The 13,041-nt window shown below is 44.0% G+C and overlaps 1 protein-coding gene across 1 annotated transcript; it reads left to right on the top strand.

Moving 5' to 3' along the window:
• Positions 1-2,463: 2,463 nt before the first annotated feature.
• SVIP (small VCP interacting protein) lies at positions 2,464-9,219 on the top strand (the record flags this gene model as incomplete). The annotated part of the gene is given in 5 exon segments (XM_080618996.1): positions 2,464-2,500; positions 2,503-2,645; positions 3,871-3,921; positions 5,908-6,021; positions 7,217-9,219. Coding segments are annotated over 5 exon segments (360 nt in total). The 3' UTR covers positions 7,232-9,219.
• Positions 9,220-13,041: the final 3,822 nt, after the last annotated feature.

Raw genomic sequence — 13,041 nt, 5'->3', positions numbered from 1 at the left:
TCTCTCAAGACAAGAAAGTCAGGCAACTGCTACAGCATGTTTTCAGATGTGCTTCCCAAAGCAATGCAGGTGAATTCAGCCAAAACCCACAGGGTAAGTCTATGTTATACCAGTGGTACCACACACCACACAATTGCCCCAGGGAATAAGCTGCTCAGTGCTGTGAGTGTGACAGCTCTCTATCAACCCTCACCTCGCTCCCCAAACACAGTGAGGCTAACTCCTCGCTCATACTGAGTCCAGATTACCTTCAAGTCTGAATTTGTATCTAGTTTTCAAGCTATCATTGATTATCAGTGCGTCTAAACACACAAAGATCCTGTTGATCACTTCAAATCACACATCCTCAGAATTTCTTTAAGCTCCTTCCAAGAAGTCTCAAATGGAAACAGTTATTAGAAGACCTCAATCTAAGTGACACTGCTAAAAGGTTATCCCTAAAACTTCAGCAGTAAAAACATCAGCCTTGGAAGCCCTCAGTGCTAATTTATAAGCCCTTTTTGCTAGAAGTTATTACCATATTTCCTGCTGTTTCTCAAGAAACAACTTTCTGACTACCACAGGCAGGCTCTTGGAAAGAACTGAAGTTGTGCTTGAACCACTCATGTTTTCAGTTATGCATCTTTAAAGAAAGATGTGTTCTCTTTCCCTGTGCAGAGTTCTGTCCAAGGGTACTTGAACCTTTCTTTAAACCTTTTAGATGCAGAAAAGTGTATTTTAGCTGCACTCAGGAGTTATCAACTGATGGGTCAAGCAGGAGACTGCAAACAACCAAGAACTCCTCAGCTGTAACCTGAAGCTTGACACACATGAAGCACTTAATCCACATAACCATCAATGAATAGCACCTTCATACTTTAAAATAAATAATAATAAATGCTTTTATTATAAAGCAGAAAGTGAAACCATAACACACTACACCATGCAGCATAAAAGTTACTGGAGCTCTTAGGACAACACAACTCAACCAAACTACTCTGCAAGAGCATTTGTGCACTCCTGCAGGTAATCTCAGCCTTATTAGTGAGGAACAGGCAGCAAGTGAGCCTCCTCCAGCACCCCCTCTCACCAGCCTCATCAGGTTCCCACCAGGACAGGGCGACTTTTGATGTCCAGTTCAGAAACCCCAGTTGTGACCTGCGTGAAATATTTAGTTCAGCAACGCAAGAATCTTACCTGATGGCTGGGAACTAATGCAAGAACTGAAATTAATACTTTACAGTAGTGTTTGACAATACATGCCCATGGCATACACTGGTGGAAGAACAGTGGTGAAAAAGATATCATAGAATCATAGAACAGTTAGGGTTGGAAAGGACCTTAAGATCATCAAGTTCCAATCCCCTGCCACGGGCAGGGACACCTCACACTAAACCATGTCACCCAAGGCTCTGTCCAACCCAGCCTTGAACACCACCAGGGATGGAGCATTCACAACTTCTCTGGACAACCCATTCCAGTGCCTCACCACCCTAACAGTAAAGAACTTCTTCCTTATATCCAATCTAAACTTCCCCTGTTTAAGTTTGCACCTGTCACCCTTTGTCCTATCACTACAGTCCCTAATGAATCACAGAGGTAGAAAAGAAGTTGGCATGGGCTACACAGGTCCTCAGTCAGCCAGACCTCATGTTCTCCTACATGTGAGCGTGCTGTTCCTCCAGGACAAGTGGTGAACGCAGGAGCTTCCAGCACTTCCTAATGAGAGAGCTGCGAGCTTAGGCTGTACCAGAGCACCCATGGGTTTGTCTGGCTACAGGCAAATCAGCAAAAGAACCTCTGCAGCTCCACCGCCAATGGACCTGTGTCAGAGTTTCAGATAGGGAGAGTGGAAGGTGTGCCAGATGGGGGGGGGGCAGGACTGGAATTAGATGAGCTTTAAGGTACCTTCCAACTCAAACCACTCTATGGTTCTATGAAACTTTCTGTGTCTTTTTACAAAAGAATGTAGTGACAGGACAAACGGCTTTCAACTGACAGGAGATTGAGATCTTAGCAAGTTCTTCCATGTGACAGTGCTGAGGCGCTGGCACAGGTTGCCTAGAGAAACTGTTGCTGCCCCATTCCCGGCAGTGTTCAAGGCCAAGTTGGAGGAACCTGGGTTGAAACTGGATGAGCTTTAAGGTCCCTTCCAACTCAAACCATTCCATGGCTTCCCGGCAGCGCCGCTCCCGCAGCCCCGCTCCCACTCTCCGGGTTGCGCCGCTCGGTGGCAGCAACGGCTTGGGGAACGGGAGGACTGGTCGCCGTTGGATGGAGCCCTGTGGCCAATTTTCCGTAGCGAGCTGGACGTTAACGAGACTATCGACCTTTAGCCCTAAAATAGGACGAATCTAATTTAGTTTAATGACCGGGGAAAGGAGAACTACCCCTGGTCCACCGGTGTTTCTTTCGTCCCCCCACCTCACTCCCCGGCGGGCCCCCAGGCCGGGCCCGGCCAAGCCACCCTCGGCCGCCGGCCCCATGACGGGGCGGGCCCTGCCGGAGAGCGGCGCCGGGCGGGGCCGGGCCCGCCACCGCCTCTCCTCCCCTGTCCGCCGGCTCCGCAGCGGTTGCGGGCCGTGCGGGCGGTGTGGCCCGCCATGGGGCTGTGCCTGCCCTGCATGGGGGGCGCCGTGAAGGACGTGGTGGAAACGCCCGATCCGGTGAGTGCGGGGCCAGGTTCCTCCGCTCCGCGTGGGTGTTGGGTGGGGGGACGAGCGCGGGGAGCTGTAGCCCTCCCCGCCGGGGCGGGGTGGGGAACGACGGCCGCCCTAGCTAACATGGCGGCCAGGCCGCAGAGGGGGGCCTGGCTGCGCCGGCAGAGCTCGCTGGAAAGCCTCAGAGCAGCGAAAAGGCCGCGGCTGTGTCGGGAAGACCGGGTCGCTGGGCCTCGGTAGCTGTCCGGGACGGGGCCGCCCTCACCCGTCCTCTTCTGCCTCAGGCCTCACCCGTGAGCGCTCGTTTGGAGACAGCGATTTCATGTCGAGGGGATCCGAGCCACAGTTGGGGCCATGGTGACCCTCTCTTTAACTAGAAACAGTGAAATCTAGCGCACAGTGATGCTCGTTTCTAGCTAACCTTCTCTGCGACTACCTGAAAGGAGGTTATATAGAGGTGGGGTCGGTCTCTGCTCCCAGGTAGCAAGTAATAGGACACGAGGAAACGGCCTCAAGCTGTGCCACGGGAGGTTTAGACTGGATATTAGGAAAAACGTCTTCCCCAAAGGGTGTTCAGACATTGGAACAGACTGCCCAGGGCAGTGGTGGAGTCATTGTCCCTGGAAGTGTTCACAAACCTTGTAGATGAGGCCCTCAGTGCCATGGTTTAGTGGTGGCCTTGGCAGTGCTGGGGAATGGTTGGACTTGATGATCTTAAAGGACTTTTCCAACCCCTTTGATTCTGTGGTTTGTAGGATGACATTTCTTCTGGAGAGTAGGAACCCATCCCCATGCTTCTGTACCCGTCCCCATGCTTCTGTACCCCTTTATCTGAGGGTTTTGGGGGGGGGGGAGAAGGAAAGAAGCCCACTCAGGCTGGAGGAGTGAGCTTTCCTCTGCTCAAACTCCAAAAGGCCATTTCACACGCTGCGTGCCTTCCAGTTGGAATTTTTCAGAGTGAAGGTGTAAAACTGACAGCTGAATACAGATTTTTGGTGGGGGTTGGCTGTGGCTGTGTCAGCAGCTGCTCCTGTAGCATCTGAGTCACTAGAAACACTTTGTTCTTGCAGACTGGCAGTGCAGGGAAAGATGATGCTAATTGGCTTAAGGTTGGCATTTTGTGACAGCTTGCATTGCAGAGTTGAGTCATTCTCTAAAAAAATTAAGACTTTCAAAAGAATGTACAGACTGTGTTGGAAGAGAATTTCACTGTCTTTCACTTTTTATTTAGGAAATAAAAAGAAGACAGCTAGCAGAAGCTGCTGAAAAGAGGCAGATGGAGGTAAGGTCTGATAAAGTGCCATTTATTCAAAATATATTTAAGGTAACAGATATACAGGGAAAATAGCCAGGGCTCCCTGGAAGCACTGGATATTGTGCTTGAATTGTGGGAATTGCCATTAAATATTTTCATAGCATTAATATTTTACTTTATACCATTTTTATATATCTTTATAGTAGTGTTTCACAGGTAGGTACGTGCTCTAAGACCATTGCAAAATAACTGAGCTTGTTTGGATGGGAGAAGTTTTGCAGTAGTTAAAAAAACAACCTGAAAATTGGAAGAGCAAGTTGAACATTGGGATTTTTTCCCCCACCATGACTTGATGACAAGAGATTGAGAAATACTTCAAACCAGAAGCACCAAGCAATTGTTATGCTGGCAATTTCAAGTGGTACTGCACTTGTACTTCACTTACAAATGCAGGTTATGAGCACTTGCAAGTTCAGTTTATGAGTGTGGCAACAGTTGGGCTCATAATTCCAGAAGAGAACAAGTATTAACTTATTCTTCTATCTTTTTAAGGTTGTTAAGCTTTAAATACTTCAATATCCTTGCAAGTTAGAAGAGGTAGGATGCAAACATACTAACAGAATGTAAAACTAGCTAGCCTGTTTCTACCTTCCATACCCCTCAAAAAGGTTATAACATACACCACACAAAAGCTACCATAAGTAAAAAGCGCATGTTTGAGACCACAGCTGAGCTAGCAAGAGAAAGGAACATGTTGTATGAGTGTTAGTGATGTTACATATTGAATTAAACGTCAGCCATTATTGATGAGGACCATGTTGACCTGTTTTAAGGGAGTTTGGTCAATAATTCAAGCCATAGTTGATTGATGCTTCAGAGTCCTTTAAAAACCCTTGATTTTGTGTCAGACTACATAGAATCACAGAATGGTTTAGGTTAGAAGGGGCCATAAATCTCATTTCGTTCCAACTCTGTGCCATGGGCAGGGACACCTTCCACCATACCAGAGTGCTCAGTGACTTGCTTCAGTAGCCTGCTGAGAGTTTGCTTCTCATCAGGGCCTTGAATTTCAGGGGAGAGCACTGCTACTTTCCTCTGGTAGATTATAACATCTTTTGTGTAGCTATAGTGTCGTAAACCGAAACATAGCTAGGAATCAGTTTTTAGAACATCTTCTTTTTTCTGTGTTTACAGTGTTAAGTGTTCGTAGCTCTGATATTCCTGCCATATAGTCAAGGTCCTCATCAGACCATCACCAGGGGGATGTGAAGTAGGCAGCTGACAGCAGGTTTCTCATCTAGGTATTACTGCTGTCCATACATCCTGTGAAGTTTGAAGGGTAGAGTGGCACACAAGTTATTTCTCAGATCACAGTTTAGAAGTTCTTACAGCCTGGCACTACCAGCAGAAGCTTTTTTTCCTCCCTTGCGTGTAAAGTTCTCATCAGTTTCAGTAGTTGTACAGAGCTTGTGACCCCCTCTCCTTATTGTTAGAATAGAATATTGTAATGATTTCCATCATTGTATGTTATCTCTAGGTAACATTTTGATAAAAAGAGATGGAAGAAGTGACCACATGATGAAACAAGCTAAAAAAGTTCTTGGAAGTTCTGTCTGCCTGCATCATCTCTTCCCAGTTAGTTCTGTTTCTGAGGGCAAAAATAGGCCCTGACACTGACAAAACCACAGACTAAAGATTTATTGGACTGTTGGGAAGGGAGGTTCTGGTTCTGCTTCTTAGTATGCAAAGCAGGTACATGTAACTGCATTAAATATGCTCACTTGGACGTAATAACAATATGAAACAAACCCCCCACAGATACCTGCAGGTCCAAGAGCTCACGGTGTGAAGAAACATCCCAAAAGGTCTATATTTAGGTAATAGTAACATTACTTAATGTTTCAGTCTTTTCACACAAACCAGAATTCACAAAATGTTATTGCCAAGACTTGCAGTTTGGTTTCTATCCACAAAAATAGTTGACTGGTCTTACCCAAACATGTTCTCTTCCAGGCTTCCTCTCGAGGTATTAAGAACGCTTACTCTGTAGAGCAAAAGAAAAAGAAACAGGAAGAAATGGAAAAAAGAATGACAGCTCCAGGTTCTGGAGGAGGAGGAGGACTGAGAGTAAGTTTAAAGAAGAAACAACATGATGCAACTGTCTGTATTTTCACTGAGAAAGTCCTGCTTTGTTGCTGTCCACAAGATTGAATAACTTGAAGAAAAGCTAAGAGGAAGGGAAATGAAAGCATGGGTCATTTTCACACAGTGTTCTCAGTGAGGCTTCATTTCTTTGACACAAAGACAGCAAGGATGGCAGAGAGCTCCCCACCTCTTCCTCCTCAGTTTCTCCATTGTACTTTCAGCGCTGGGGACCTTCTCATAGTTTTGGCTTGTACTCGGTGTCTCTTTTCAGTACCAGCTGTGATTGTCTCACTTCCCTCAGAGTTTACAGAAAATGTTTGAACCAAGTAGGGTCCTATCTTTGGGTTTCCTGTGTCTATCTCTGCATACGGTGTTGGCATAGATACTGATCAACTTTACAGCTATTACGACTAGTTTTCTAATGTAAACTTTGTCAGATCAGGCAGAGATTTAATTTAGAAATAGAATCCCAGACTGTTTTGGGTTGGAAGGTACCTTAAAGCTCATCGAGTTCCAAACCCCTGCCACGGGCAGGAACACCTTACGCTAGACCAGGTTGCTTCAAGCTCTGTCCAGATTGACCTTGAACACTGCCAGGGATGGGGCAGCCACAGCTTCTCTGGACAACCGGTGCCAGCAGCTCACCACCCTTGCAGGGAAGAACTTCTTCCATTTATCTAACCTAAATCTTCTCTCTGTCAGTTTAAAGCCATTCCCCCTTGTCCTGTCACTACCTGCACTTGTAAAAAGTCCCTTTCCAGACTTTCTGTAGGCCTTTTTTAGGTACTGGAAGACTTAAAAGGTCTCCCTGGAGCCTTCTCTACCCCGGGCTGAACAAGCCCAGCTCTCAGCCTGTCTTTATGAAAAGAGATTCTTTTAGAATGTCTCCAAAGCAATAGATACATCTGGTTATCAAAACACAGGTTTCATAAGCCTTCACCTCTTACCATCACTGCTGTATGTGGCTCAGCGGGCATTTTATACAAGCTGGTGCTGGTGAGCGACACATCCCTCACTTACTGGGTATAAAAGGTATTGGAATGGGGAATTCACTGTATTTAGACAACCTTGTGTTTGGGTTGGGTTTTTTGGAGAGGTTCGTTAGTTTGGTTTGGTTTTTTTTTCTTGCTTTCCCCTATCTTCATACAAACTTGTGGTGTGTTGTTTTTGTCTTTAGTGGCAGGTTGGATAAAGAAGCATGACTTATGAAGAGAAGAAGATTGACGTTTACTGCCAATAACTTGCCAGTTTCTGCAGCTGAGTGCACTTACTCATGTGGCTTTTGCTGTTTGCATATGAAGACTCATCAGTACTTTGCTGTTGTGGGAGAGCAGAGGTGGAAACACACTAAGAAATTTAAAAATTAACTTTGAGCACTAAGTTTTGGCCAATTTTTGTTTATTTTGTTGCATGTTTTACTGCTTCCCTGTCACACGAGTGAGGTGGGTTCTCATGTGGAAGTGGCCTCCATGTACCTGTAGTGAGTCAGTACATGGATGCTGTCTGGTGAAGTGGGTATCTGTCTGTCTGTGACTGGCTTAGGCACAGCTCAGGTGTTCACATGATGGTTTTGACCCTGATTTCAAACTCTCCCATCAAACTATTTTCTAAGTCCTCATGTAGAAAGCTGTCCATAAATATATATATTTGAATATGTGGGTAATAACATTTCAGTTGCTTAATGACTTTTGAACTGCTTAGGGATTTAGTGCCTTGTTCAAAACAGAAAGCAGATTCACAGTGGGCCATTGCCAATAGAAGTGTTTTGTGACACTAGTTAAAAAAAATAGAAACCTTTATAAACCTTGTGTTCTTACATGAAGAAAGCTGTTTTATTATGAGCCTAATAATTGTTCTTCTCATTTTTGGATGTGCATTTCCTTTAAGACTGTAAATATTTATAGTGAATGCTGGAAGTTAAACATTACGTTAAGAATATTGTTATTAGTCCTTCTCCTTTATTACCACAAGAGGGCAATGCTGCACCTCGCAGGAGTTCGAAAAACAGATGGCACAGGACTTGGTCATCTCTTGGATGGTTCATTTTCTCAGGTTTGTGTCCTGTCCTATCTAGGTGGGATTGTTACAGTGCAGTAACATCTGCCAAGTGTCCAAAACTCTGGGACTTTTTCCCTGTCTTCAGCAATGTCTGTGGTCCCTTTCCCAAACATGAAGCTGCCTTTTATTATTTATTGCTCCCCAAACCCTGGTGCTAAAACCAGACTTTCAAGCTAGTAGTCTCAAGCCACTGCTTTGATAGAGTGGAGTTTGTTGCAGCATGTTTGACACTTGAATCTAGCTCTCATTTTCCCCAGAGAGCATGATGCTTGGCCTCAGTATCTTACTGGCCTCATTTCTGGCCTAGTTTAGGTTATAGAGGCTTCCCCCACCCCCCCTTGAACTAAATATTTCCTCTTTTATCTCCCTCAGTAGCGTCTCATGCTGCCTTAGGAGCACAGTCCTGACACGATAAGTTTCCTGGCTTAGCCTTCAGAATTGAGAAGAGAGACTTTTCAATATTAACATAGTGGTGTTTGGGCTAAGAAGATGTATCCTTGTCAGATCAATGTCTTCAGTTTCCTTTTGATTGCTGGCAATTAACTGGTCATAGCAATTGGGGGTTTTAAGTCTTAACAAAACATGCATTGAATTATAATAAAATACATTCTTAAAAACATCACCCATTGGTGTTTTGATGCTGTCAGAACTGGAGGAGTTCATAATGAGAAGCAGTTGTACATCCTTGCTCATCAGCCTAAGGCAAGCCTGTTGGGTTCTGTCACCGGTGGAGATGCTTTATGGTCAAGTAAAGGATTTCTGTCCTGTCTGAATGCACACACTGCTCAGTACCCATTTGCAGATACAGTGGCTTGAGTGGGCCTGCCTGCCGACTTCTCTGCAAGGGTTGGGGAAGGTCTGAACCACCTCAGATGGACCTAAGAGGTGATTTGTGCAAGTCAGAATTACCATAGAATTAAAAAAACAGCTCTTATCTCTCCATCCTTTTAAGTAAAAGCCACATATGTGCTTCTTAAGAGTCCTTGCTCTCAATATCAAATGCATTTCTACAGCGAAGAATGCCAGAGGATTTTGGGGCATGTAGTTGTACATTACAAACCTCTGCTTGATAAAGCTGTTCATGAAGATGTTTCTATGCCATACCTGTCTCACTGCTCACATGACTGGTCTGAACTGAATCTCGGAAATTCTTTAGGTAAATAAAAACACCTCTTGATGGTTTAAGGGTTTGGGGTTTTTTTCTAATATTTTCAGTTGAGAACGGAAGCAGAAAATACTGCAGTTCAGTTAAATACACCTAATTTATCTGAAGTGTGCTGTTAAGCAGTAAAGCAGAGAGCTGTGTAGATGAGAGCTGCTTTGTCCTTGTAGGAACAGATGCCTCCCCTCTCTTTCTTACCATTAGCACTGCACTAAGTTAATATGAAACACAGTAAGAATTTTGCCCTTATTTCCCCAAATCCAAGAGGTTTACTTCACCTTCAAGGCTGTCAAAACACATCCATTCACACAGATTATCAAGGCAGTTGGCATTGTGTTTGATTTACAGCAGTACAATTGTACCTTTTTTCTCTCTACCTTCTGAAAGCACTGTCTTGCCGCACACTTGAACAACTGGCAGGCAGAGGCCAGTGTTTGCAAGCCAAAAGGAAAGGGCTGACTCCGTGACCTGATAGTAGCATCTTTGTTGCAGTAACAGAAAATGAAGCCATCTGCTACAGCCTGTTGTTAAAACACACAAATAATGCCAGGAAGAGTGTTTGGGGCAGGACTTCTGAGGTTTGGGAGGACCCAGGAGCTGCTACATCTCCACAGGGGCAGTAGCCTTCTCCAGCCCCATAAACATTCACATCATCCCATGTGTCTCATTCATCTTGCTTTGGATTCTAAGCACAGGCCAAAAAAGGAAGAGAAACATTGAGCAAAGAGTAAGTGCTCTGCCTCCTCCTCTGTCAGGTATCACGCAGCAGCAGCCAGTGAGGCAGCACAGAACGCAAGCCTGACAAGAGCCAGCGCTGTCAGTGTCTCCAGCAGCTGCTTCTGCAAACAGCTCGTCTCCCTGATATAAAATGCATGTAATGAATTAATTTTAAGTATAAGAAACTATTATATAGTCTGTACAATACAGAGCTATATATGTGTATGGCTATACCTTCTCCCACACATCTATTGACACCTCCTTACTTCACTCCTCCCCACCAGCAGCCCTTGAACAGCTTCCATTGATTACAGGTAGCATCTCTAAATCGCTGTTGGAAAAAAGGCAGTAACACAAAGGAAGGCACAATTACCACTATAAGAAAGATAAAAATCCTATCAATCAGTTATGTAAATAATCCTGCTTGGAAGAAAAACTCCAGGTAATCCATGAACAGCAAGGTGACAGTAAGCACCTCCTTTAATGAGCAATTACCAATGTTACAGTTCCAACCTAATTCTGAATTGCTTCCAGCGTGGTGATACTTTTTTGACATTCTACAAGAATAATAGTTTCTGTAAGTGATCTTACAGAGCCCAACCATGTGGAGCGTCAGCACAGTTACAGAGTTAGTGGTGTATGACCCAATGTATGTATGTATCGCTTCGCTGTATGACCCAATGAGAGCTTTAAGAGTATTTGCTGCAGCTCATAACAACTCAACTTTTGATGACTTTCAGCCTCCTCAAAACTCAAATCCAGCCAAGTTACACTGCAACAGTGAGCTAAAATCACTACCGAGCACTCCTCTCTACAATCTTCCATGCCTAATTCAACATTTCAGTATCTCACCTCCTGCTCTTTCATCAAGAAACTGTTCCACAGCCCCAGGAGACCCTCCCTCACTCAGGGGGACAAGAGAAGATCTGCAGACCATCCTTGTGGGTACCCTGAAATTCAGTTCAGCCTTCTAGAAATCTACACAGACACCTTACTATCACAGACTTTAGCACAGAAACTTCAAGTACCACCCATTTTAGCTAGCTGGTTAAACAGTAGGGTTTTTTCCTGCCTAAATACTTCCTACATGAAGGCTGTTCTGCCCCAGCACTGCAACAAGGGCCATGCCTCTGAGCAAGATTGTGATGCACACAGAATCATAGAAGTGTTTGGGTTGGAAGGGACCTTAAAGCTCATCTAGTTCCAACCCCCTGCCACGGGCAGGGACACCTTCCACTAGACCAGGTTGCTCCAAGCCTCGTCCAACCTGGCCTTGAACACTGCCAGGGATGGGGCAGCCACAGCTTCTCTGGGCAACCTCTGCCAGCACCTCACCACCCTCACAGGGATGAATTTCTTCCTCATGTCTCATCTAAATCACCCCTCTGTCAGCTAAAAGACATTCCTCCTTGTCCTGTTACTATATGCCCTTGTAAAAAACCCTCTACAGATTTCTTAACAAAATCTTTAGCTTTGTAAATTGAGGCTTAGGCTACTAAGAAACATCCCAACTCCTACATTGCCACAGAATCCATTACATTAAGAAAATACTATGTAGCATGCTAATAACACAACCATCTGAATAGCATACTTCCAGCCCCTTTCTCCAGAGGTACTTAGCCTGACACATTTAATTGCCTGTTTCCTTTCTTGATGCTTCTGCTTTAATTTCCTCCTCTGCTCCCCCCACTCACACCAGCTGCACCAAGTTGCACCTGGAAGTTTTACCCAGATAAAGGGCAGTGGCAGCACTTTAAAAAGTCCTTTATAGGTCTCCCATCTGGACCTAAGTTGAAGTTTTAAGTCAGGAAGTGTTCTAATATGATTTTTCTTTTTACAATGCTTGAATACACCAAGTCAAAAAAGATTATTTGGATAGCCCCAGTGCAAGCACACAAAGCAGTTCATGATTAACTTAAAATCTTCATTTGGATTTACCAGGGTTATTTGTTGAAGTATAATATTAAAGCAAACCTAAGAAGACTTTTTAAAATAATGACCTGCTCTTGATTTACTAACAGGTAAAAACCTTCAAACATTTTACAGAAAAAAAAGACAGTAATGCCAACTTCATGTTGAATAATGGAAATGCAACTCTTTCTGTCAGAAAAAGTAACTTATTTCAAATAAACACCTGATCCTTTCACAAGTGGTATTTTTAGCTTCTCCATTTGGAAACAGATCTCAGTGCATAGATTTCACATCATGAGGGTTTTTTTCAGCTGTGTTGGATTTTTTACAAGTAATGTTGCTTATGGTCTCATCTCTACTCCCTAATGGCTACATCCATTGGTTCCATCAGAACCGTGTCTTCTTGTGGCTTTTCAAAGGATTTACTGCTTGAGTAGATGTTTGATCTGCCTGTAAAACATCTCAAAACTAAGAATAAAAAGGCTTCAATTTTTCCTGCTAAAAACACGGGTCAAATGTATTGTTGCTTAGTACGGTGCACCAAACCATTGTGAACTGCTGGTATCGAGCAGATATTTTTAGGTATAGTGGCTCCACAAGTGAGATACAGGATACAAGTCGTGGAACATGAAAGAAGGTGGTCTTGATCATGTCTAGCCAGCAGATATTTTGCTGTTAATTTTAAAGACCATGGGAGCAGAGCATGAGGCTGTTTTGAACATCAAAACATGCAGAAAAAATAGTTGGCACCGATAAAATTATCTCAAGAATGCTATTGATTTTTTTCTTTCTCTGCAAAGGAAAATTAAATTTCAATAACATCCAGTATTTCTGTGCTATCTGTAGTAAATGAATGCTTGCCTTGTCCACTGGGTAGCTCATTATTTGGTTAGTGAGCAGTGCTGTGTATCATAGGCATCCAGGCAGCAGCAGCAAAGCACGGGAACACAGATTACAAATGATAAATGAGCCTTCCAGAATGTAGGAGTATTTAAAAAAAATTTATTTCATTTGTAATGAAACAACTGAGTTCTGCTAAAATTTATACAGTCACTGAAATAATCCTATAAAATGATTTTTCTAGGATGTTACAAGGCACATAAATTACCCAATATAAACATACAAAAGTAGCCAAAATAGTGAACTAAGCCCCT

The sequence above is a fragment of the Psittacula echo genome, assembly GCF_963264785.1.
Source record: "Psittacula echo genome assembly, chromosome: 5".
Taxonomy (NCBI): Eukaryota; Metazoa; Chordata; class Aves; order Psittaciformes; family Psittacidae; genus Psittacula; species Psittacula echo.
Note: the sequence above shows the minus strand (reverse complement) of the source record. Positions and strands in the feature narration are given on the sequence as shown.